The 27086-nt window shown below is 44.0% G+C and overlaps 1 protein-coding gene across 1 annotated transcript in view; it reads left to right on the forward strand.

The window, feature by feature from the left end:
- Positions 1-2679: 2679 nt before the first annotated feature.
- The window catches only part of CACHD1 (cache domain containing 1), a 294726-nt gene continuing 270319 nt past the window's right edge, over positions 2680-27086 (forward strand). Inside the window, exon 1 of the mRNA XM_003411041.4 lies at positions 2680-3395. Within this exon, the coding sequence (XP_003411089.1) occupies positions 3177-3395 (219 nt within the window). The 5' untranslated portion in view covers positions 2680-3176. The remainder of the gene's footprint in view (positions 3396-27086) is intronic.

Below are 27086 nucleotides of genomic sequence, written 5' to 3' on the forward strand. Positions count from 1 at the left end.
GAAGTGAGGATGACAAAGCTTCGGCTTACTTGTTTTTGGACATTTCATCAAGAAAGACAAATCTCTAGAAAAGGACAACATGTTTGATAGAGGGCATCATAGATTGAATTATGTCCGCCCCAAAATTTGTGTAGTAACTTGGTTAGGCCATGTGTGATTGTCCTCCATTTTGTGATTGTAATTTTATGTTGAGCGGATTAGGGTGGGATTGCAACACCACCCTTACTGCGGTCACCTCCCTAATCCAAGGTAAAAAGAGTTTCCCTGGAGTGTGGCCTGCACCACCTTTTATCTCACAAGAGATAAAAGGAAAGGGAAGCAAGCAGAGAGTTGGGGACCTCGTATTACCAAGAAAGCAGCACCAGGAGCAGAGTGCATCCTCGGAACCCAGGGTCCCTGCACCTGAGAAGCTCCTGACTGTGGGAAGATTGAGGACAAGGTTCCAGAGTCGACAGAGAGAGAAAGCCTTCCCCTGGTGCTGACGCCTTGGATTTGGACTTTTAGCCTACTTTACTGTGAGGAAATAAGTTTCTCTTTGTCACAGCCATCCACTTGTGATATTTCTATTATAGCAGCACTAGATGACTAAGACAAAGGGGCAGAGAAAACAAGGGAAACCCTCAACGTGATGGACTGACACAATACATGCAAAAATGGGCCCAAATATGACAAAAACAAATGATCATTAAGATGTTACAAGACCAGGCAACATTTCATGAGTTGGAGCTGACTAGTCGGCAACTAACACCAACAACAATAAAAATATCAACATATAAAGGACCAGGAAGGAGAGGCCATCTTGAAGACATTTCAGAAGGATAGATTAGACATGTGTGACTACTTAATGGTGATCTTGAATCTAATTCAAATATTACCAATGCGAGCTGTCATTATTTTTGTTCTTTTCTGTTGCACTTATATCACGGCCTAATGTTTTGAGATTCTCTGATTAACTATTGTGTAAAAGGTAAGCCAAAAAAAGAAAAAAATAGAGGAAGACGCAATTTTTATCCCTTTATTAATTCGAGAATTATTTTTTACAATTCGTACTACATACATATGAATGGCATGGAGATAAACGGATTGGCCCCTTCAACAAGCTCACTTTGTTCCAGTAGGTGTGGAGTTATACAAAACAAACATTGCAGATACTGAATGATACACTGCAAGAGTTGGGTGTACCGGTGCTGGGGGGCATAGAGTGGAGAGGGTCACAAAATGAGAAGATTTATGATGTAGCAGAGAAAACACTGGCTGGGGAATTCAGAATAAAGGGTCACAAGCAGGTAAGAAGGGCCAGGGACAGCCTACAGGAGAAGTTGAGTTTTTAACACAATACATAGACAAAGAAAACAGGTTTAGAGGTAAAGTGAAAACAGCACTAAATGCAGGTTCTAGTCCTGCTACAGGAGCCCAGGTGGCCCAAGCAGGCTGCAATGGGCTGCTAATCCAAAAGTTGGAGGTTGAACCCACCCAGCCACTTGGTGGAGGAAAGGCCTGGTGAACCGCTTCTGTAAAGATAACTGCCAAGAAAACCAAACCTTATGGACTACTTCTACTCTGTAACACATGGGGTAACCATGAGTCTGGGAGACTCCAGGGAAGCTAACAACAATCCTGCTACCACTTCCACTAGGCTACCCTTAGTCTTCCTGGGCATGGCTCTGTTCTCTAAGAGCCCGCAATCAGCCACCTCACAGTGCTTGGAAGAAGAAATGGCTGCCCAACATTCCCTCCCCTCATCCACTTGTTCCAGGTACTTCCATCAGGTGATTTGTCAGAGCCAGGAGTCAGGAGCAAACAGGAAAGTTAACCTTGCTTGTCCCTGCTTCTGAGAACAGGTGTGCAGGGGGAACTCTTGTTCAGTAGTTTTCTTGTCAGATGGTTCTTTTCCAAAGGGAGACAGAACTGTGTCGTGTTTAAGAGCAAGAGCCTTGGAATGAGACTTGTGCTTAAATTCTGGATCTGCCTCTTATCCCCTGGGTGACCTTCAGCAATTTATTCCACCTCACTAAGCCTCAGTCTTTGTTACCTAAAATTTTGGGATAAAGAAACGTAACCCATAGGGATGTCCTGGGGATTAAAGGATAAATGTATACAAACCCCAGAGCACAGTACCCGGCACAGCGTGGCTATTCAGAAATAATCTGTTGATGGAACAAGTGCTGACTATTGTATTAATGACATCCAAGAAAGGGAGTTTACGCACAAACCGCAGTCCTCTCCTCCCCAAATCTCTGCCAGGAAGAAAGCCAGCGTCGTAGAACTTAAAGGGACTTTCGATGGGTGGAACCTTGAACGGGTGGGACCCCGGAGTCCTTCGCGTGGGCGGAGGCGGTACGTGCTGGGGTCACTGTCACCGGTAAAGGGAAGGGTCCAAGTGAGTCCCCATTCGTCGTGCGGTCTGGTACCCAAGAGAAGAGACAAGTCGCTTGCCCGCGGGAGTCTCGGGGGGCCGGTTCTGAGGCGGGAGCGAAGGAAAGAGAGGAGGGGCGACTAGGGGAATTTCCCCGCCTCTCCCTCCCTGGTTCCATAAATCACCGCAGCAGTGGCGGCGGCAGCGGCGGAGCCGGGAAGTGCACGGAGCCGGAGCGCAGCGTGGTGGCACTAGACACCTCCCTTTCCCCCACCTCTTTCTTTCTTTCAGTTTTTTTTTTTTTTTTTTTTAAACCTCCCTCCCTCCCTCTTTGCTCTGGTGGTTGCCCCAGCCTTGCAGCCGGGTCGCCGCTCCTCCTCTCCCCGCGCCGCAGCCCGCCCTCGCCGCAGCCGCCTCGCTGCGCGGGCACCGGGGGAAGCGAAAGCTCCGCGGCTCGCGGCCCCGACTGTCAGCCCGGCGGCCGCGCGGCCCGCGCTTCCCGGGCTGCGGGCGCCGCCGCTCTCCGAGACGCCCGCCGCGCCTCGGGGGCCGAGCTGGCGCTCGGAGTCCCTACGACCGCTCTAGCGACCGCTTCCTCTCCCGCCCGCCGCCGGAGCTCGGCGATGGTGGCCGCCCGAGCTCCCGCGCCGTAGCCGGGCGCCCCCTAAGTTTGGGAGCTGCCGCCGCGGCGCGGAGAGGACTCTGCAGAAGAGGAAGAAAGTTTTGCGGGTGCTCCGAGCGGGCCCTGGGAGCATCGCCCGTTCCTCCTTCCCGCTTCCCCGCGCCCTGAGTCCGTCGGCGGGGACTGGGAGGAGGCAGCATGGCCCGCGAGCCGGAGGAAGAGGAGACAGCCGGGACAACCGCCCTGATCCGCTGCTGCCGGGCGCGGCGGCCGCCCTTCTGGCTGCTTTGCCTGGTCGTGTGCTGGCTCCCGGGCGCCTTGGGCGACGCCGACTTCTCCATCCTGGACGAGGCGCAAGTGCTGGCGAGCCAGATGCGAAGGCTGGCGGCCGAAGAGCTGGGGGTCGTCACCATGCAGGTAAGTGGCCCTCTTCGCGTTCCCACACTTGTCAGGCATCTTGCCTTTCTCCTCTACTCAGGAGACCTCTGTCCCATTCCCGGTGCAGGTCCCCTAGACCGTGCACTACCCTTCTTGCATGCACAGAGCCCCCGGTCCTGCCAGACCGCTTCTATTCTTTGCGTAGATCCCTGCTAACTACACACCAACTCGTCTTTCATAAACTCACACACCCCTCCCTTTCTCCTCGACAGAACCGAACCCACTTTCCCCTCGCACAGCACCCCCTCTCTTCCGAGCACCAGCTTATTTTTCTCGGTGAGGATTTTTCGGTGTCCTCCCACCTCTTTCCTTAATTTTCACACTTTCTCCCCTGCACACTTGTTTTCACTCTGCCACCCCTGCAAACCCTTCTTTCCTCTTTGTGCACCCACCCCTGGGGAGCTGGCCCCGGCAGGCTCGGCAGATTCCCCGAGGTCCTCACCCCACCCCTTGACCACCTTCTCGAGTTTCCCCGACCGAGGCGCAGAGGCGTAGCGAGGGAACTAGAGGGGGGCTTTTGCCTGTCGCCAGAAGTCCAAGGGGGCGCCTACGAGGCCGGCGGGCGAATCCCCCTCCCGCGGTCGAAGAGGCCGACGGGGTGGGGAACAGATTGCCGCTGGGCGCTTGTTACCCTCGCTGCGCCTCTGCTGAGGCGCCCCCATGGGCGCGGGGAGCAAAGGCACCGCTGCTTGCACAGCGGTGGGGGAGTGGGCTCTGCGCTCCCCCCGCACACCGGTATGTTGGGGGAGGGGCTGGTCTGGTAGATTCCTGATTCTTGTCCTGTATGTGGGACTTTTTTTTATTGCTTTCCGCTGTAGCTGCTGTGGGTTGAGCGCTGTTTGCCGTGCGATTTTTGTTTTCTGTGCTTTTGGGGGGAAAGAGGAAAAAGGAAGCAAAGTGAATAAGGTTCCCATTTCTCCGGATTGTTTATCCTGCTTATCCTCCTCAGGAGAGGAAGAGAGGTTTCCAGAAAAATTGCCGGTGGCTAATAAGGAATGCTGAAGATGGTACTAGTAGCCAACATTAGTAAAAATGATTAAACAGCAACCACCTGGAGATTCCATCCCGCCGTCATTTTAATCCACTTCGCCGGAAAGGCCCACTTGATTAGGAGAGACTGAGATGACATTTGGAGTCTGATAAAAAAAAAAAATTCTTAAGTAAAATAACATCATTCTCTTATGCATTCTAACAATAATATTGGTGAAGAATACCGCCTTCGAAAGAGCGAAGTTTCCAGGGATGTGTTACTGGAATGAATTTCTGATTTCGGTTCTCACTGCGACCACCCTTACCACCTCCCACCGGGAAAGATGTTTTGAGTCACTTGGTAATTGCTGTTTCCCCCATCTTTTTGCACCCTCCTCCCCATCCAGGCTCCTCCCAAGATGCTACAGTTTTTCTTAAACCAGTTCCGCAGATGATTTTCTCTGTAGTGAAAAACGATTGGGATTTTTTTCCAAGGGTGAGGTGGGGTTGAGGAGTGGATGGTTTGCTTCAAAGGTAATTTAACATTTTGTGTGTGTGTGTGTGTGTGTGTGTGTGTGTGTGTGTACATGTACTCGGGCCCTGAACTGCAATAGAATCGGATTTTCTTCATTTGCATAATGAAAGATAAGCCCTTAAGTAAGATACATCATTTAACTATTCCTTTCTGTGCTGATCTTTCAGGTTCATATTTAGCTATAATTTTTTCCATATGCATTTTCTGATTCCTGATTATTGTTGACAGTTCTTAGACGTAAAGTAAGTGACTTTTAGAGGAGATGGAACTAAAATATTAGGAAATGATTAGGATTTCTTTTTCATTGGTCGGTGTTTCAATTCACAGCACAAAGAGAATTGTAATTTTACATAGTAGCAGCCCTTCTAATAAAGGAAACATAATATGTTGCAGTTTCGGACTCTGCTTGTAGGATTAGTAGGCACTTGTCCCCCTCCACCCCATCAGTAGGGCTGGACAAGGGATCTTAGGGTTTTTTTTTTTTTCTTCCCCTCTTCCCCATGTAAGCCAAGGACTTGCTTTTCTAAGATGCTGACAGCAGTTTTACTGTTTCTCACCTGATCTACGACAAAAGGTGAAATCTGATCCCAACACATTGTCATTCAGGTAGGGATCCAAAGCAAATGTGGATTTAAAAGGCTTCCCTGTTGAAAAAGAGACACTTCTGAGAAAAAAAAAAAAAAAAAACTCTGCTCGGTGGGGAGTTTGTGCCCAAATGGCCCTTTATCTCCTTCCAACTGGCCTCTTTCTAACACCTTTGCAATCTCATTGTGGAGACTGGCCTCCTGCGGACAGGGTTTTGTCTGGCAAAATGTGAAGTGGCTTCTCTCCTTTTTTGAAAGGAGAAGCACATACTGTATTTAAATTCCTCTTCTTGAGCTGTACATTGATCTGCCACTTGCCTCCATCTGGGGAAATTGGGGGAGTCTCTTTTTAATTTAGTTAGACTGCCAGCGGTTTGGGGGAAGACTTGTAAAAATAAAATCTAATTCAGGTTAGATTTTTGGCCCTTAGAGCAAAGATTGTGAGCCTCAGGTTTTCCTCTGTAAACCTTTGGGGCTTGTTCAATGGATCTGAAATTACGGGAATTTAGTGTGCCACAGTGGTTAAAGCCCCCGGTTGTTAACTGAAAGGTCGGCGTTTTGAACCCACCAGCCGCTCCTCCGGAGAAAGATGTGGTCGTCTGCTTCTGTAAAGATACATAGCCTCGGAAATCCTATGGAGCAGTTCTGCTCGGTCCTGTGGGGTCGCTATGAGTTGGAATTGACTCGACAGCAGTGGGTTTGGTTTGGTTTTTGGTTTTAGTGACCTAAAGTGCAGGTTATGTAGTCCTTCTTTGTAGAATGTTGGACTTAATAGATGCGGTGGTCTTAATCACTCGTAAGGTAAGCCAAGTCAGACTTCCATGCGAATATGGGGGTGGGGAGAGGAGGTTTCCTTTAGTGGATTGACTCCTTTCGTTTGACCTTGGCATTTTTGAGCACAGGCTGGACCTTTTAGGACAGCATCTCATTTTATGAGAAACTTTCTGTAGCTCAGTTTATATGTAAAAAGTCAATTTCCAGACTTTTAAATGGCTTCTGCTGCTGACATTTTCCAAGGACAATTTTATTTTTGAGAGATTGCAAAGTAGCCCTCAAACTAGGCCTGTTTTTTTTTTTTTTTTTTTTTTGCAGCATTGCGAATGGCAGCACGTAAGGCTCACAGTAGGTTGCAAGGGCTAATTTTACAAAAACAAAAACCAGGCCTTCTTTCAGCGCTGTAGTTCCCATGACATAGTTTTGCTTGCTGATAGAGAAGACAGCTTGAAAAGCGGTTTATCATAAAGGTTTCCTTGGAAAGGATTTCTAATGGAGGCTGCCTGCTTATGTTTTTTTGTTGTTCCTTTTTAGTAATGGACTAAAAACAAAAACAAAAAAACAAACCAAAACCTTTAAGTGATTTGCACCAACTAATTTTGCCAGTGCCCTGGGAAAGCTGCCGACTGAATACTGCCCCCCTGGCAGCAGACATCATACATCATGGGTAAAAGTCAAAAACCTAATCATAGTCTCCTCAGGGGTCTGGCGGAGTGAAGCTATCAGCGTTCAGGTCTGGGGAGCAGCAGTGTGTGGCTGGGTCCCGGGACACTTGCTTCTACTTATGCATTTACGCAACAACTTTTTATCAAACAGCATCCTGGAGTGGAAGGAACCCCCTGTTGGGTATTTGGAGACCTGGATTCCAGCTCTGTCTCTTTATAAGTTGGGTGACCTTTATCTGTAAAATTGGGGTTGATGATGATTCCTAGAGATTTGCTGTGTGGACTTCATGAAAATAATGCACGTGAAGGCACCTGTTAAGCTGGGGCTGAGAAATGATGATGGGATGCCATTGGACTTAAATCAGTGAATCATGATTGATTGCTTAGTGTGCACAGAGTACCATACTAGGTGTCCAGGGGGCTCATAAAGAATTATTCCAGCACTGGCTCTTAGGAGCTTACAGTCCAGTGGAGAAGGTAAGATCACACAGGTTAAAACAGCTAAGTAGCAATGCCTGCTTGTTAGAAGGCATAACTGGCTTTGGGAGCCATTTCACCAGGCACTTATAAGGCCCATTTAACATTATATGACAATAAGGCTTCCTAACAGCAAGGGCCTGGCACATGGCCAGTGTGCCCGCCTGGATGTTCTTTCTAACACAGCTTGTTGGGCTGGACATACTCACTCTGAACTTGGCAGACACGCCAGCAGGTTGGTCAGACAGCTGCTAGATGAGGCCTGAGGGGGGGTGGTTTCCTTCCAATAGGAGCAGAAGAAATATCAGAAGCACAAACTATAGCTTCAACTCAAGTCCAAAGAGCAGCAGCCAGGAGAGACGTGACTTCAGGAACTGAAAGGCTCAGCTGGGGCAGTGGTGTTGGCTGAAAGTATGGAACAATGTTTTAAATAGTGACTACGGTGGGAAGGGAAAGGGCATGCCTTCTTTGTATGCAACAGAACATTAGTACATAAGTTCATTCATTTTTGCACGCATTTAACAAACTTTTGGGGGCTTCTACTCTATGTTATTTTACTCTATGAGGGTACTTGGGTTAGACTAGGCTGGGGATCAACAGTGAATAAGGTCAGGTCTATGCCCATAAGCTCTCAGCTAATGATGGAGATGAGATACAAAAAGGCATTATGACGTAGGGGTCAGCCAGAGGCACAGAGGTCTTACAATGCAATGGATTCGTGCAGTGGTAGAGGTGGTGGTGGTGTTGCCTCGTGCTGCGGAGTTGATTCCAACTCATGACGACCCTGTGTGTTATAAAGTAGAACTGTTCTGTAGGGTTTTCTTGGCTGTAGTTTTTATGGAAGCAGACTGCCAGGCTGTTTCTCCTGCAGAGCTGCTGGGTGGGTTTGAACCGCCAATCTTAGGTTTACTGGCTGAGTGCTACCCAGGAACCGAATGGTAGACCTGTTGTTGTTGTTGTTAGGTGCCGTCGAGTCGGTTCCGACTCACAGCGACCCTGTGCACAACAGAATGAAACACTGCCCAGTCCTGCACCATCCTTACAATCGTTGTTATGCTTGAGCTCATTGTTGCAGCCACTGTGTCAATCTGCCTCGTTGAGGGTCTTCCTCTTTTCTGCTGACCCTGTACTCTGCCAAGCATGATGTCCTTCTCCAGGGACTGATCCCTCCTGACAACATGTCCAAAGTATGTAAGATGCAGTCTTCGCCATTCTTGCCTCTAAGGAGCATTCTGGCTGCACTTCTTCCAAGACAGATTTGTTCGTTCTTTTGGCAGTCCCTGGCATATTCAATATTCTTTGCCAAATGGTAGACCTAGGAACAGGTTATTATGGAAGCACAGAAGAGGGCTGCCCAAGCACCACTGGTGAGGTCAAGGCATTCGGCTACTTCTCCCTTGACGTGTTCAGTGAAAACTTCACGCACAGAAGCTGGTCCTCATAGCAGCAGCATGGCCATAAACATGAAGGGTAAAAAGGTCAGTAGTTCATCAGACATTTCTAAATCCCTTTGATGGCACCAGACAACACAGCTGGGTACATCTTAAACTCGTTAATAAGAGGGTGGCTCTGACTCCTATGCAACCCTTTCTGTATGGTTCCCATGTCTCATTTAGTTTCTTTGGCTATCATGAGCTAGAACTTCTGTGGTTATTGGACACAAGTCCCTTGATGGCTCTATTATAACTGCATGGTGATTTACAGTCATGTTAGGGAAGGTTTGTATTTTCCACTAAAACATGTGAGTCATACCAGGCATGGCACAATTTAGAGTGATTCGAATGTGTTCTTATGCAATATACTATGTTTTAGGAAAAGAAAATCACCTGCATTTGCAAATAATGCGATTTAATTAGGTGGCCTGTGTATAATACAAGCTTCAGTGGAAAAATTGCTGCCTTGTTCTCCTTTGAAATTTAACGTTTGAGGGCAGAAGAAAATGGACCATTGATGGGTAATTCTTGGTTGAACTTGGTAAGAAAGAGCCTAAGAAAAACCTGTTGAAGGACTTCCGATTAACTATCCTGTTGCACTTAGTACCTCCTCAGCTTCCTCCCCACTAAGACCTGTCTTTGCTGGCATCGTCCCTCGTGTTTATTATGTTTTTCTTGCCAATTCTCCTTGAGCCTGGAGGAGTTGAGGAAAGGAGATGGTTTCACACTTTATAACTTGGTGCTATTTCTGGTTGTTGCTTGGGGAGTTCCTTCCTTTGAGCTTAAGTGGATGAACAGAGAGGAACCTTGCAAAACTCTGGAATTTTGGTATTACCTTTCACCGTGGAGTGGGATCTATTTTAGATCTGCCTGGACTTGGTGTGAGGATTTATTGAAATTGAAAATATGAAGGGATGACAATTTTGACCAGCCAATTATATAACTGTGTAGCTTCTGGCATGTTACGAAATATCTGAACCTCAGTGTCTTCATGCTTCATGTAGTTAATAGGGAGAAGTAAAATTTAAAAGATGACAAAGTATCTTGCATAGGGCCTAACAAAGGAGCAGTCAGTAAACATAAATACATATATGGCAGCTTGTTTGGTGCCTGAGCGCAGGCAACCACAGCATAGCTCCTGCTCCTAAATGAAACCAAAATCCAGTCTTCAGGACCAACAGATTTCAACGTGGCAGTTGATTTCAGTCCTTTGTCCCACGGTTTCAATCCTCTTTCCCCAGAGGATATGCGAGACCATCTTTTGGGGTGTATTAAGAAAATATTAGACCTGCTATTTGGAAACCCTGGTGGTGTAGTGGTTAACAAAAAGGTTGGTAGTGTAAATCCACCAGGTGCTCCTTGGAAACCCTGTAGGGCAGTTCTACTCTGTCCTTCCTATAGGGTCACTATGAGTTGGAACCGACTCGACAGCAGTGGGTCTGGTTTTTCTTGTTTTATTCAAATTTGGAGCCCTGGTGGCACAGTGGTTAAGAGCTCAGGCCTTATTTTTGGCTAGGGTGACACAATAATGGTTTTATTCAGACATGTCATCCAAAAAAAAAAAAATTAAATATTTCTGTTCAAAATATTTATATGTATTTGTGAACTACAAATTATATGTACTAGCGTACCAGTGGGGACCCTGGTGGTACGGTGGTTAAGAGCTATGGCTGCTAACCAAAAAGTCAGCAGTTTGAATCCATCAGGCGCTCTTTGGAAACTATGGGGCAGTTCTACTCTGTCCTACAGGGTTGCTATGAGTTGGAATTGACTCTCCGGCAACGGATTTGGTTTTGGTTTATTCAAATTTATTTATTTCTAAGGTTTTTGTTATAAAGATTTAAACATATATATGTACCAAGGTAAAGAGAATAGTGTAAGAACTCCCATGTGCCTCTCACCCAGTTAAACAATTACCAGCTCAGGCTTGTTTCACCCCTACCTCCACCTGCTCTTCCCCTCACCCCAGATTATCTTGAATCAAATTCAGGCATCACATAATTTCATCCATAATATATTTATTTTTTAGTACATCTTTCTTTATTTTCTGTATTTTCATGCTTTACAAAATACATAATATCTTGGTACCAGTTGCCACTGAGTCCGCACTGACTCATGGCAAGCCCTGTGTGTCAGAGTGCAACTGCGCTCCTAGGGTTTCGGCAGTAGATCACCAGGCCTTTCTTCTGAGGCACCTGTGGTGGACTTGAACCTCTAACCTTTCAGGTGATAGTCGAGTGCATTAAGCATTTCCACCATGCAGGGACTCCAGTGTATTGGTACACTAAAAAAAAAACCATTGCTGATGAATCAATTCCGACTCCTAGCGACACTATGGGGCAGAGTAGAACTGGCCCATAGAGTTTCCAGTGAGCACCTGGTGGATTCGAACTGCCGACTTGTTGGTTAGCAGCCATAGCTCTTAACCATTGTGCCACCGGGGTTTCCAGTGATACACTAGTACATATAATTTGTAGTTTACAAATATATGTAAATATTTTGGCGAGAAATATTAAAAAAAAATTTTTTTGATGACATGTCTGAACAAAACCATTATTGTGTCACTCTAACCAAAAACCAAACTCGTTGCCGTCGAGCCAATTCCGACTCATAGCAACCCTATAGGACAGAGTAGAACCTCCAAGGAGTGGTTGGTGGATTTGTACTGCCGACCTTTTGGTTAGAAGCTGTAGCTCTTAACCACGGCACCACCAGTGCTCCACTGTGTCACCTTAGTCCTTTACAAATAGCTGCTCCTCAGACTTCCAGATGTAACGCCCAAGCTTCTTCCTTTGGGAAGCACCTCTGGGATCCCGTTTTTTAATCCTTAGTGTGCTATACAGTCCTCCTTTTCATTTCTCACCGTTCCATTGTTTTCTTAATGGCTGGAATAGTTTGTGCATACGTGCTTGGCTGATGCTGAGTGGACCACACAGTAAAGACCACATCTTTTGCTTGCTTCTGTTCTCTCTGCCCCCTGGAGGAGGCAGGAATGAGAAAGGAATAAGGCAAGATGATAGCCCTAAGTGGGAGAGAGGGGAAGGTTGAAGAGGAAGAGCTGGACTATAGACACACCAATCTGTCAGCAAATATTCGCTGGGTGGCACAAGCACTTGAAAGATTGGTGGTTCAGGTCCACCCAGAGGCTTCCCAGAAGAAAGCTTGCTCATCTGCTTCCAAAATATCAGCCATCAAAAACCCTATGGAGCAGAGTTCTACTGTGACACACATGGGGTCACCATGAGTTGGAATCGACTCCATGGCAGCTGGTTTGGCCTTTGGTTTTGGCTTCATGCTGTCTTAGAGGTTGGCAGAGTACAGGAGAAATGTAGGACATCCAGCCTTCCCTCTGAGAGCTCATGTCTTGTCAAGGAGGCTAAAGCAACTTATATGATTCAAGACAGTGTAGAAAGAAAGGCTAAAACATGGAGGTTATACCCAGGGTTACTAAATCCAGTGTCTACATGTGGGGGTAGGTCCTTGTGTGGTGCAAACGGTTTGTGCTTGACTGCTAACCTGAAGGTTCGTGGTTTGAACCCATCCAGCAGTACTGCAGGAGAAAAGGCTTGGTGATCTGCTGCTGGTTCAATTACTGCTATGGAGCAGTTCTACTCTGTAACACATGGGGTCGCCATGAGTCCAAATCAACTTGATGGCAACAAACAACAATAACATGTGAGGGTCAGCTAGGTAAAATGGTAAAGCGGGCCAGTTGTAGGGCAACAGGGAGTGGTGTTGACTGTTGCAAAATGGAGGGTATGATCCCTGGCTGAGGGGTGCGGTACCACTCAGCTTGTACCATTGTTGCCAAGTGGCATTGTGAGTCCAGTCTTTCACAACGCTGTTTTAAAGGAGAAGCTGGAAATCTGGCTTTTATATGAAATCTCTTGATTTCTTAAAATGTTGGAAACTAATTCAGATTTAAAAAAAAAAACAATACTGTGTGGGCCAAACAAAGCATGTCTGCAGGCTGGATTGGGCAGAGGCCACCAATTTGCAGTGTCTGGATTAGAAGTATTCAGTGGACCTCCTGGAGGTAAAACCAGTGCTTTGAGTAGAGGTTATGGAGAAGCGAATTTCTGTTTAATATAAAGAAAAACTCTGACAGAAGAGTTTTAAAATGATTTTGAAAAATGAGCTCCCTGTCATCATAATCACCTGAACAAATATTTGGTGAATGTTATTTTGTGCCAGGCCCCATGTTAGGCTAACTTATCCATCATTTAATTTCAGATGCAATGAATGTTACCATAGGAGGTACTGAGCTCTCAGAGAAAGTATGTCAGGGATGTTAACCTACTTGGGTATGAGGAGGGATGCTCTGGAAGGCCTCCCTAAGGAAGTAGAATGAATAGGAGTCAGTGAGTCAAAGAGTAGAGTTCCCAGAAGGCTCCTTGGTGAGCACCTTTGAGGAATAGAAGGATAGCATTAAGGTTTGGTGTTTAGAGAGCTAGAGGGAAAAAATGGCAAAAGAAAGGCTGGAGAAGTAAATGGAGGTCACGTGGGATCCTTCGTGTTGGTGACGACTTTGTTACGCAGCAGGTAACAGAACACTCAGTGCACACTGGCTTGAATAATGGGTCTTACTGCCTTATAGGAGTCCTGGTGGCACAGTGGTTCAGAGCTCAGCTGCTAACCAAAAGGTCAGCAGTCAGAACTCACCAGCTTCTCCTTGGAAAACCTATGTGGCACTTATACTCCATCCTTTGTGGCATAGTGGTCAAGAGCTATGGCTGCTGACTTTTCAAAAGGTCAGCAGTTCGAATCCACCAGGCACTCCTTGGAAACTCTGTGGGGCAGTTCTACTCTGTCCTATAGGGTCGCTATGAGTCGGAGTGGACTCCTTGGCAATGGGCTTGGTTTTTTTTTTTTTAATACACTCGCTGTGAGTCGGAATCGATTCTACAGCAATGGGCTTTTTTTATTTGTTTGTTTGTTTGCTTGTTTTTTGGTTTACTGCCTTACACAGTTGAAGTAAAACCAAGCCTGTTGCCACTGAGTTGATTCTGACTCATGGCCACCCCACGTGTTACAGAGTAGAACTGAGCTCTGTAGCATTTGCTTGGCTGTAATTTTTACAGAAGCAGATCATAAAGCCTGTCTTCCAGGGCTCCTCTGGGTGGGTTCGTGCTGCAAACACTTTTGATTAGTAGTTGAGCACAAACCATTTGCATCACTCAGGAACCTTGAGCCAGTCTGGGGTAAATCTTTGGGTAGGACTAGATTAGGACTTAATTAACAATGTGACTAGTATCCTGTTTTTCTCTCTTTGCATGCGTTACCTTCTTAAAATAGGTTATCCCCCATCTTCCAACATGGCTAGGACAGTTTACCAGTGTTTGAGTTGGGAAGAGCGGCTTCTTGTGCCTGAGTCCTTTGCGTTTGAGGGAGATGTGCTCTGGGGAAAGGAACCAGGAATCTGAATAGTGTTTTGTCCCTGGAAAACTCAGCTCAAGTGATTTAGGATCCACACAGCATTAGAAGCCACTAGCTGCCAGGGCCTGCTTCTTTTCTAGGCTCTGCTTCCCCAAGTCCAGCGCAGGGAGGGCCTGCTTTGTGGTCTCCCTGTTTCCGGCCCACCTACAGGCTTGCTGACTGCCCACTGTGGTCTACCTTGGGGGGTTGTGGAAATCAAGCCTCAAGAGGCCAGCCCTCGGCTTGCCTTTTCTTCTTGGCCTCTTAGATCCACAGATCACTGGGTATCAGCAGAGCTGGAAAGGACCAGAGACATAGGTCAAATTCATCCTTCCCTCCTCCCATTTACAGATGAGAAAAACTGAGATCCAAAGGGGAAGTGGCTCTGTGGAGGTCACATCAGTAGTAAGCGGTAGATTTAGAACTCAAGTCTTGGTCTTAAGACTCTTAGTTTTTTACCCTTTTCACAGTATTACTCTGTGGGAGCCCCATTGTTCAAAGAGAAGTTTGGCTTAAAAGGAACCTTGACTTAATAGTAATCATTCCTTTTTTGGGAAAAAAAATTGTTTTCCTTTTTTGCTTAGTTTTTTCATGGCCAAGAACTTAAAACTCATAGTCTAATTTGTTAGCTGACTAGGTTTTGTTTTTTTTCCTTAAGTTTTTACTTAAATCCCTAGAAGTCAGTGCACCACTGAAGAAATATTCTGAGACTTACTAGAGTACAGTTACAAATTTAAATGGTTAAAATAGCTTTTTATAATTATGGACCTGTACCACCAAAAAAATAAAGCATAGAGTACAACTTTGATTGTTTGGTATCTGTTTGCTTAAAAGCCACAGAAGGAAATTCCACCTCAAATTTTCAGGCATTTTGACCTTGAATTTCAGGACCGGATTTCTCTGTCTAGTCGCTAAGCGCGTGGTGGGGTTTTTTCCGCTTGGTTTTTTGTTTGTTTTGTTTTGTGAAAATTGCAATGGTATTATTACTTAGGAATGGCTTGTTTATTTGTTTTGATGATGAAACAAAATGGCATTTGAATGCTCTTTACCCTGCCCTCCTTTCGGAGCTCACAAGTAGTTTCCCCTACTTCAGATTTGCATGGGTAAATGATTTCTGAGTTAATTACAGTATGAAAAGTTCCAATCCCTGAATACTAGAGTGGATCGACTGGAAAGGAGCTGCTGGTCCATATTTCCCGGGGGATAGTGTGCATCATTATAATTGTAGAGTGGAGTAAAAATCCTGTCTGTTGTAGGTGAGAATGTCTTGGTTCTGTTTCAATCCTAACAGTCATTTTAAAGACGGCAAAACCCCAAACCGCAGCACTTTCATTTTCTTTATTCCCCTTGGATTTTTTTTTTCTCAATTTTATTTTTGCGTGGAGTATTTTAAAAGATACTTGGAGGCCCTGGTGGAAGGGCAGTGAAAATCCGGCAAGCCATTGAGAATGAATCTGAATTTTTAATTAGCCTTTGAGTTGTTTCTTCAAAGTGTCGAGACATCATTAGTGATGTAAGTCTTGTTGCATTAGCAGAGAGTGACATTTTACTTCAGACGCAGAGAGTGCAGCTGTCCTGTGCAGATAAAAGTTGCCGAGTGCGGAATAGCAAGGTGGATTGGTAGATAATTAGCTGTCTGTCCCGCATTACCACCGTGTGGAAGCAGCCTGCCAGTCATGGGCAGGAAGGGGGAATTATTAGCAGGAGAAAATCCAAGTGTGTCATAAAGCAATTTGGAATCACTTCAGCTGTGGCAGAGCTGATAAGGCGTACGTTAAGGAAACAACACAAACTGAGCTAATATAGGATGGCCAACTTCTTCCTCATTCTTTAAAATATTTTTTTAATTCAGAAGAGGAATGGCCAGAAATTAATGATGCCTAAATATACTGAAGTACAGATTCATCAGGCCGCCCCAATTCCGTGTATAAAATAATTAACCAGCTTAAGATAGTCTTCATATTCCCATGTCACTTGAAAATAGAGGATTCCACATAGGGGGGAAAAATCACAGAGTAGCTATAAAGGCCTGGCAATTACTGCATTATATATGACCATGGAAAGATATTTGAAGAAGAAATTTTCAAGTCTATCATTTCTCTGATATAATGTGTAGTATTTATAAATGGCTTGATGATACTTTTACAGCCCTATTAGTGGTTGACTTTACATATATATATATATATATACACACATACATTTTTTTAATTATTAAAATTTTTCTGCGATCATCACATTCGCCTCTGAAATTAGAGGCATAGAAAGACCTTTTGGATTTCTTGTCCATCCTCAATCATTTGCTAACTCAAATGAGACTTCCTGAGACTTAATTTTGTCTAGTTGGATTGCTCCCTGTGTCTCTGCAGGATTCTGGGCTCTTTTGTCCTAATTCCATCTGCTTTTATAGATTGCATTTCTCTAAAGCCCATCCCTCTCCCTGCAGCCCAGACAGGAGATACTGGGTGTGCCTGTCTGTTTTGCTTGGATACTGTCCTCTGAATGAGAGAGCAGCCCTTGGACTCTGCAGGAGAGAGCTGCTCGTTCTGCTGTGTACCTAGGGGACTATTACAAGTTTTTGCTGCCCTGGGGGTTTTGGAAAAAGCCTCGAGATCTATGATTTTTATGGCAGTCTTGGCTGTTTGACTACGGTGACTTCAGGGACCCTCCTGTGAAATGGGAATATTTGCCCCATTGCGAAGGTCCTGGGGTAGTGCAAATGGTTTGCACTGGGCTGCTAACTGAAAGGTGAGTTGTTTGAACCCACCCGGTGGCACCGCGGAGGAAGGCCTGCTGATCTGTTCGTAAGATCACAGCCAAGAAAACCCTGTGGAGCAGCTCTGCTCTGTTACATGGGGTCCCTATGAGTCAGAATTGACTCCACAGCCAATGAGGTTTTGGTTTGGGTAGCCTTGGGGGAAGGAGCCCTAGTGGCACAAATGGTTAAGCATTTGGCTGCTAACCAAAAGGTTGGTGGTTCAAACCCACCCAGTGTTTCCAAGGGAGAAAGGCCTGGTGATCTGTTTCTGTAAGGATTACAGCTAGAAAACCTTATGGGACAGTTTTACTCTGTCTCGTGGGGTCAGTATGAGTTGGAATCAACTTGATGGCACCACCACCACAGAGCCTTGTGGGAACTACTCATATATTGTATGCTGATTGTGGACCAATTGCATTTGTTATGGGTATTTTAAAGTTGAAATCTCTGGATATATAGTGTAAATTCAAGTCATCATAAAGAAGTCCTAAAAATTTTTTATTTGCATGCATATATATTCAGATAATAAATGTGAACAAGAGTGGCAAACAGTAACCAAAAACCAAACCAAAATCATTGCTGTCGAGTTGATTCTGACTCATAGCAACCCTATAGGACAGAGTAGAACTGCCCCATACGGTTTCCAAGGTGTGGCTGGTGGATTTGAGCGGCTGACCATTTGGTTAGTAACTAGCTCTTAACCACTGTGCCACTAGGGCACCGCAAACAGTAAAGCATTCCACAAATGAGAGCTATTGTTTATTAGCTTGTGAGCTTCTGGAGAGAAGAGCCCAGATTTATTCATCTGTTTAGTCCTGGTATGCTCGTATGGTTAGCCTGGTCTCAAGCACGTGATAAGGACTCAAAAAAAATGCTGTCTGGACCACAAAAATAGTGTTGGAGCCTTTCAACTCTAGATGCTGTAACTTTATAATAGTTTACTATTCCCAATTTAGCTTTTACTACTGTGTTTAATGTGTCAATTGCATTACTTGGCAAAACTCTAGATGTGTTGAGGAATGTCTTGGGTTTCTCAGAGAAGCGAAAATGTCTTGTATGGTGCCAGGCATATTAGAACTCTTAAGTTGGTTGTGATATTTAATTACTTCATGTTAGAGAAAGTTGGCGTATGTATACTGAGGACATTTGGGAATGCAAAAAATAAAAGAAATGTGTGTATGTACTTGCAGATTACGTGCTTAGAGTTATTTTATCCAAGAGGTTACAATTCATTTAACACACATCTACTGAGCACTGGCTATGTGCCAGATACCTCACTTGAATTTGAGTTTTAAGTGGTTAAATAAAGACATGGTCCTTATTTGTATGGAGTATATAGTGTCTTAGAGGAGATAGATATTAAACAAATAAATAAGGGTAAATTATAAATTTTGAGCAGTGTTATGAAGATGATGTAGGGCTGTTAGAAAGAGTATCAGTAAGTTTCAAAGCAACCAGGGGTATGCCTTAAAAAAGTACGTCAGATTATATAATTTCTCTATGTAAAACTCTGTTTCCCACATGTCTTAGAGTAAAACCTCAAATTAAAGCCCTGTGTGATCTAACCCATCGCCATCAAGTCAATTCTGACTCATAGCGACACTGTAGGACAGAGTAGGATTGCCCTATAGGATTTCCAAGGAGCAGCTGGTAGATTCAAACTGCTGACCTTTTAGTTAGCAGCCAGGCTCTTAATCACTTTGCCACCAGGGCGCTTATGTGATCTAGACCCTGCTATTTTTGTGACTTTGTCTTTTATCTAACCCCTACCCCCATACTGGGAAACCCTGGTGGATAGTGGTTAAGAACCATAGAGGTCAGCAGTTCGAATCCGCCAGGCGCTCCTTGGAAACTCTATGGGGCAGTTCTACTCTGTCCTGTGGGGTCACTATGAGTCAGAATTGACTTGACGGCACTGGGTTTGGGTTTTTTTTAGCACCCCCATACTGAGGCATTAGTGGATCAGGGATAGAACCTCACCTTCCATGGGGGAGACCCAGGTTCAAGTTCTGGCCAGTGCACCTCATGCACAGCCACTGCCTGTTGGCCAGTGGAGGCTTGTATGTTTCTGTGGTGCTGAACAGATTTAAGCCGAGCTTCTAGACTGAGGCAGACTAGGAAGAAAGGCTTGGCAATCTACTTTGGAAAACCAGTCAGTGAAAACCCAGTGGATCGCAAGAGTCCCATCCACAACCGATCATGGGAATGGTGCAGGACTGGACAGTGTTTTGTTCCATTGTGTATGGGTTTCCATGAGTTGAACGCCAACTAGACGGCACCTAACAACCACCAGCACTTCATACACTGTTCCTGGAATACTCTGAGCACACTCCTCAGAACCTGTGAACTTGCTGTTCCCTTTGCCTGGGAACAGCAAGAAGCCTTCCTGCCCACCTTATTTAAAACAGCATCCTCCCTGCCTCTCCTTGCCCTATTTAATTGTATTTGCTTGGCCCGCCTCACTCCCTCTCCTCGTGTAAGCTTTGTTCCCAGTGTGTAGAACTCACTGGATGGGAGTGACAACTCTAGATTAGGTGGAATGGGAAGAATCCGAGGAGGTGATGTTTTGTTGAAATCAGGAGGAGGAGGAGCCAATCAGGGGAAGGGTGGTGACAAGCATTCCAATAGAGGTCTTGGAGGGCAGGACGCCTGGCATGCTGGAGAAGCTGAAAGAACAGCTTTACTTTATGCGCCAGTGGGAGGATGATGCAAAGTGGGGGTGGAGAAATGAGGAATTCGGATTCTTATTTCAAATCGCTGCAAGAATAATTGTTTCCCAGTAATTCTTTTGACTGTGCCTTTTGGTAGGACCACTTAGCAGGATGAAGTTGCCCAGTGAAAGACCCTTGATCTGTAGAAGTCTGGAAGTTGGGAAATCCTTAGGCCATTTGTTTCTCTCTTCCAGTTAACAACATACAGGGGTGAACCAGTTGCCATCAAGTTGGTTCCAACTCATGGAGACCACGTGTGCCAGAGCAGAAGTGCGCACCAGAGGGTTTTCAGTGACTGGTTTTTGGAGGCAGATCACCGGGGTTTTCTTCTGAGGTTCCTCTGAGTAGACTCAAACCTCCAACCTTTCAGTTAGCAGCTGAGCGCTTTGACTGTTTACACCCCTCGGGGACTCCACACACACACACACACAAACTGCAGCTTCGTTAAAACATAACATGGAGAAAAATAAAACATAGCTTCATTGTTCTATGTTCTTTTCATAATTTTTAGAAATATTCATGCTTCCCATGTTGTATCTTTTTTTCCTTGGCAAAATAAAGAACTTTCGGAGCAAACTCTGAAGCGATAGAGTTATAAAATTCTGCAATAATGACTCAGTTATACTTCCTTCCCCTATTGTACAACCTTTCCTTTGTATAACATTTTCGTTTATGTATTTCTAAATTGACATAAGTAAAGTGTACTCTTTTTGATGTAGTTCTGTGAGTTCTACAAAAGCACAGTCATATAACCATACCCCAATCAAGATATAAAACAGGTTTGTCACTCCCCAAAATTCTCTGATGCTGCTCCTTGGCAGGAACCCTTCCTGCTACCTGGAACCCCTGGCAATCACTGATCTGTTTTCCATCCTTATAGTTTTGTCTTTTCCAGAACGTCACAGAAGTGGAATCATTGTGTGTGCATTTTCAGTCTGGTTTCTTTCACTTAGCGTAATGCATTTGCCTTTGAGGTTTATCCCTATGTGTATCAATAACTCATTACTTTTCATTGTTGACTAATAGTCCATTGAATGGATGTACCACACTTTATCCATTCACCAGTTGAAGAACATTTGATTTTTTTCGGCAATGTCTTAGTTTGCTAGTGCTGTCATAGCAAAAATACCAAAGCTAGATGTCTTTAAAGAACAGAAATTTATTTTCTCATGTTCTGGAGGCTAGAAGTTTGAATTCAGCGTGTGGATAGGGATAAGCTCTCGGACTAGAAATGCAAATCAGGGCATCAGCTCTACAGGAAGTTTCCTTTTTGTCTCTTTCAGTTTCTGGCAGCCCCAGCATTCCTTCGTGTTCCTTGGCTTATAGAGGGATCCTTACATGGTCCCTTCCCGATGTGTGTTCTCCCTTTTTATAAAACACCACTCAGAAGGGATTAGGTTTAGGACCCACTCTACTCCATTATGACCTTATGAACATAATAAAAGAAAACCCTTATTTCCAAACAGGGGTCATATTCACAGGTACAGAGGTTAGAACTTCAGTATATCTTTTGGGGAACACACTTCAATACCTAACAGGCAGTTATAAATAAAGCTCCTATAAACAATTGCATACAAGTTTTTGTGTGCACAAACGTTTTGTATCTCTTGGGTAGATACCTATGAGTAGGATTGCTGGGTCATATGTTAACTGTAAGTTACCTTTACAAGAAGTTGTCAGTCTGTCTTCCCAAGGGACTGTATTATTTTGCATTCCTGCCAGCAATGCCTGAGATATCTGGTGCTCCACATCCTCACCAGAACTTGGGTCAATGTTTTAATGTTAGTCATTGTAGAAGGTGTGAAGTGATACCTCACTGTGGTTTGAATGTACATCAAGTAATGAATAATGATGTTGAGTATTTTTTCCTTTGCCTATTTGCCATCAGTATATCTTTTTTTGGTGTGGTATTTAGTCAAAACCATTGTCCATTTTAAAATCAGATTCTTTGTTTTCTTATAGTTGATTTTTTAAAAATAATTTAATGTTTTTGTTTGTAGAAACCATCACCACCATCTAGTCTTAAAACATTTCCATTACCCCTCAAAATTTCCTAGGTGCCTGTTTATTACTAGAAATCCTAGTAGCTACAGCTGCTAACCAAAAGGTCAGCAGTTCTAATCCACGAGGTGCTCCTTGGAAACTCTATGGGGGCAGTTCTACTCTGTCCTATAGGGTCACTATGAGTCAGAATCGACTTGATGGCAACGGGTTTGTTTTGTTGTTGTTGTTGATTACTGAGTTTTTGAGAGCTCTTTATAGCTAGAAGTACTTTTTATTTTCCTTATGGGTGCCAAATTCTACCAGTATAACTTGATTTTTTTTTTTAGTGACATTGTTCTCTCAGGAAATTCACTTTCACTTCTTAAAGAATAATGACACCTGGAATTAGAAAGAAAAAAAAAGTGTAGTCCAGGATATATAAAAATCTTTTCCTGAGAGAGTTGCGGATTTGGTGGTTCTTATTTTCAGGTAAAAACGAGGTATCGTTTTAAGATTTTAGCTAATGAGGCCTGTGTAGACTCTTCTGATTTAGTCAACCAGTCAATCTGTTAATGACTATTGATTGAGCTCCTTACACGTACCAGCACGGCCCCAGGTGCTGAGGATAAAGTGAGAATAGAGGAAGATCAGAGGGGAGAAGATCACTGTGCAGACCACGTGCTAAGGAGTTTGGTTTTGTTGTGGGGGTGTGATGGTTAATATTATGTGTCAGCTTAGCTAGGCTATTGTTCCCAATTGTCTGTCATGGAGTAGATACTTGTGATTAAATCATTTGGTCTTGGGTAGAGCCGATTAAGAAGCCCAGGTGGTACAGTGGTTAAGCGCTTGGCTGCTAACCAAAAGGTTGGTGGTTTGAACCCCACCAGCGGCTCCATGGGAGGAAGATGTGGCAGTCTGCTTCCATAAGGACTTACAGCCCTGGAAACCCTATGTGGCAGTTCTACACTGTTCTGTAGGGTCGCTATGAATTGGAATTGACTCTTCCACAATGGGTAGAGTTCATTACCTCCCATAATATAATCAAATGCAATTACTTTCCATAGTGCGATCTAATGTAATCATTCAATCAGTTGAGGTCATACCAATGTAGGTTGCATCGTAAACCTAATCACTCCTGAGTTATAGGAAGGCCAGAATAGACACAGATGTGTGTGCTTGCACACGCACATGCACACGTGCGCACACACACACACGAAGGCAGACAATATGTGAGGATCGACCATAAGCAAAGGAGTGCCAAGGATTGCCAGCAGACATCAGAAACTAGAGGAGAGGTTCACAGAAAGAATGACATGGCCAAGACCCTGATTTGGACTTTTTAGCCTCCAGAACTGCGAGAAGGTAGGTTTTTGTTCTTTAAAGTCACCCAGTATTGACATTTGCTTAACTGCAGCTCTAGGTGCTTAAGATGGGGTTTTAAACACGAGAGTGGCTTGGTTGACGTTTGCTTTAGAAATATCCTTTTGGTTGTTAGGTATCCTGGGTGTGAGTGTGTGGTTGGGGGCTGGGGGGGGAAGAAATGGAAACGGGGAGGCCACTTAGAGAGTAATGAAGTATTTATTCTTCATGGAAAGTTGTCATGACTATTACTGTTGTGATTTCAGTTAAATATAATGAAATTATTTTAGTGGTATATATCAGCAAAAGCCCACTGTGCCAAGAACATCATCTGAAAGAAACAACAGCAACAAGAGAATAAGACTTTTTAACATAGCAAGCAGTGGCGTTTGACATTGGTAACCTCCTTCATATTTACTGATGTTCTCTATTGACGGATTGATCACTAAGGGGAGCCCTCTGCAGTAGAAAGGCTAGGCTCAGAGAATACAGTTGAGATCCTAGTTTCCCAGCTAAGGAACTTTGAACAAATAATTTTTCCCTTCATAGCCTCAGTTTTCTCCCTTTATAAATAGAAAAATGGTATCTGTCTCAAACCTAGGTTATTGTAAGGGTGGCAGTATATATATGTCATAGATACATTATCATCATCCTTGTCATCTCTGTGAAGATTTTTTAAATTGCAAGTAACAACCCATTCCAACTGAAACTGCCTTAAAAGACAAAGGGAGTTTGCTGGCTTAAATAACTGAAAGGTTTAGACATAGGGTGAGCTTCGGGCACAGTTTGATCAGGCCCTGACTCCATTTCTCCCCTGTTATTTTCTTAGCTTCCCTGTATTAGTTTGCGCTCAGGCTGGCTTTGCCAGCAGTGAGATGAGTGCAGTGATTCCAGGCCTCCCAGGAGCACATCACACTCTTCAGAAGAAGATGGCACCTCCTTTCCCCATTCATTGACCAACTCCTGGGGCTTCACCCTGATTTGACCATGCCCCCTTTGAACCACTTACTGTAGTTAGTGGAATGCAAGAGGGATGGATTACATTAGTTTATGCCAATCAGAATCCGCTCCTAGAGCTGGAAGTGAGGTTGATTCCACCCATCTCATGACTGCTGCATAATCCATTGCTTTGGACAGTAGAGAGGTAGCACAAATGTTTACTGCATTTATCGTCGTCACCATTCCAGTGGCAGTAAAATATGGGGAAAGAATTTGATGATTTTAGCTAAAGTGTTAATTATGCTGGGCTCCCCTCTTTTTTTTTTAATATACAATTTAATCCATTGTTTACTGAGTACCTGCCATGCCTAATCTCAAAAGAGACATGAAACCTAGGAAGTACACAATGATGAAATGTCAGCATAAGTACCGGGCACTGCTTAATCCATTTGTTTAGTAGAAGAATCCAAACCAATTAGCTTAGAAGACAATTCTAATATTTTATATATTAGAGTATAATTTTAATCTTTTGTGAAGTGATTGTGGTTTGGAATTGTCCATGCTGGTGTGGTTTTATTTTTTTATAAAACATATTATTACAGAACCATCTTAACAACTTAATACATTTTTTTTTTTTTAATTTTTATTAAGCTTCAAGTGAACATTTACCATTCCAATCAGTCTGTCACATGTAGGTTTACATAAATCTTACTCCCTTCTCCCACTTGCTCTCCCCCTATTGAGTCAGCCCTTACAGTCTCTTGTTTCGTGCCAATTTTGCCATCTTCCCTCTCTCTCTATCTTCCCATCCCCCCTCCAGTCAAGAGTTGCCTACACACTCTCCCATGTCCACCTGATTTAATTAGCTCACTCTTCATCAGCATCTCTCTCCCCCTCACTGACCAGTCCTTTTCATGCCTGATGATTTGTCTTCGGGGATGGTTCCTGTCCTGTGCCATCAGAAGTTCTGGGGAGCATTGTCTCTGGGATTCCTCTAGTCTCAATCATACCATTAGGTGTGGTCTTTTAGTGAGAATTTGGGGTCTGTATCCCATTGGTCTCCTGCTCCCTCAGGAGTTGTCTGTTGTGCTCCCTGACAAGACAGACATCAATTGTGGCCGGGCACCAACTAGTTCTTCTGGTCTCAGGATAATGTAGGTCTCTGGTTCATGTGGCCCTTTCTGTCTCTTGGGTTCTTAGTTGTCGTGTGACCTTGGTGTTCTTCCTTTGCCTTTGCTCCAGGTGGGTTGAGACCAATTAATGTATTTTAGATGGCCGCTTGTTGGCATTTAGGACCCCAGGCGCCACAATTCAAAGTGGGATGCAGAGTGTTTTCATAATAGAATTGTTTTGCCCATTGACTTAGAAGTCCCCTCAAACCAAGTTCCCCAGACCCCAGCCCCTGCTTCGCTGACCTTTGAAGCTTTCATTTTATCCCGGAAACCTCTTTACTTTTAATCCAGTCCAATTAGGCTGATCTTCCTTGTTTTGAGTGTTGTCTTTCCCTTCACCCAAAGCAGTTCTTATCTACAGATTGATCAATAAAAAGCCCTCTCCCTCCCTCCCTCCCTCCCCCCTTTGTAACCACATAAGTATGTGTTCTTCTCCGTTTTTTCTATTTCTCAAGATCTTATAATAGTGGTCTTATACAATATTTGTCCTTTTGCAACTGACTCATTTTGCTCAGCATAATGCCTTCCAGATTCCTCCATGTTATAAAATGTTTCAGAGATTCGTCACTGTTCTTTATCGATGCGTAGTATTCCATTGTGTGAATATACCACAATTTATTTACCCATTCGTCCGTTGATGGACATCTTGGTTGCTTCCAGCTTTTTGCTATTGTAAACAGAGCTGCAATAAACATGGGTGTGCATATATCTGTTTGTGTGAAGGCTCTTGTATCTTTAGGGTATATTCCGAGGAGTGGGATTTCTGGGTTGTATGGTAGTTCTATTTCTAACTGTTTAAGATAACGCCAGATGGATTTCCAAAGTGGTTGTACCATTTTACAATCCCACCAGCAGTGTATGAGAGTTCCAATCTCTCCGCAGCCTCTCCAACATTTATTATTTTGTGTTTTTTGAATTAATGCCAGTCTAGTTGGTGTCAGATGGAATCTCATCGTAATTTTAATTTGCATTTCTCTAATGGCTAATGATCGAGAGCATTTTCTCATGTATCTGTTGGCTGCCTGAATATCTTCCTTAGTGAAATGTGTGTTCATATCCTTTGCCCACTTCTTGATTGGGTTGTTTGTCTTTTTGTGGTTGAGTTTTGACAGAATCATGTAGATTTTAGAGATCAGGCGCTGGTCTGAGATGTCATAGCTGAATATTCTTTCCCAGTCTGTAGGTGGTCTTTTTACCCTTTTGGTGAAGTCTTTAGATGAGCATAGGTGTTTGATTTTTAGGAGCTCCCAGTTATCTGGTTTCTCTTCATCATTTTTGGTAATGTTTTGTATTCTGTTTATGCCCTGTATTAGGGCTCCTAGGGTAGATCCTATTTTTTCTTCCATGATTTTTATCATTTTAGTCTTTATGTTTAGGTCTTTGATCCACTTGGAGTTAGTTTTTGTGCATGGTGTGAGGTATGGGTCCTGTTTCATTCTTTTGCAAATGGATATCCAGGTATGCCAACACCATTTGTTAAAAAGACTATTATTTCCCCAATTGACTGACACTGGTCCCTTGTCAAATATCAGCTGCTCATATGTGGATGGATTTATATCTGGATTCTCAATTCTGTTCCATTGGTCTATGTGCCTGTTGTTGTACCAGTACCAGGCTGTTTTGACTACTGTAGCTATATAATAGGTTCTGAACTTAATACATTTTTATAGTTTGAATCATGCTTCTTCTAAGCTCCTGGTGGCATATACTTTTATAATTTGTGCTTTGCAAGTTTCAGTTTTTTGACTAATTTCTGTCTACTTGCCCACACCTAATTTCTCATTGGGCTGTGTCTCTTTGTTCCATGATGACTTTCAGAAAAGTTATCAGAGAATTGCTACTTTAAGATGTGATTATTGCCTGGAGCAAAGGAGAATGAAGAACACCAAAGACACAAGG

This window comes from Loxodonta africana, chromosome 3 (genome assembly GCF_030014295.1).
Source record: "Loxodonta africana isolate mLoxAfr1 chromosome 3, mLoxAfr1.hap2, whole genome shotgun sequence".
In the NCBI taxonomy this organism is placed as follows: domain Eukaryota; kingdom Metazoa; phylum Chordata; class Mammalia; order Proboscidea; family Elephantidae; genus Loxodonta; species Loxodonta africana.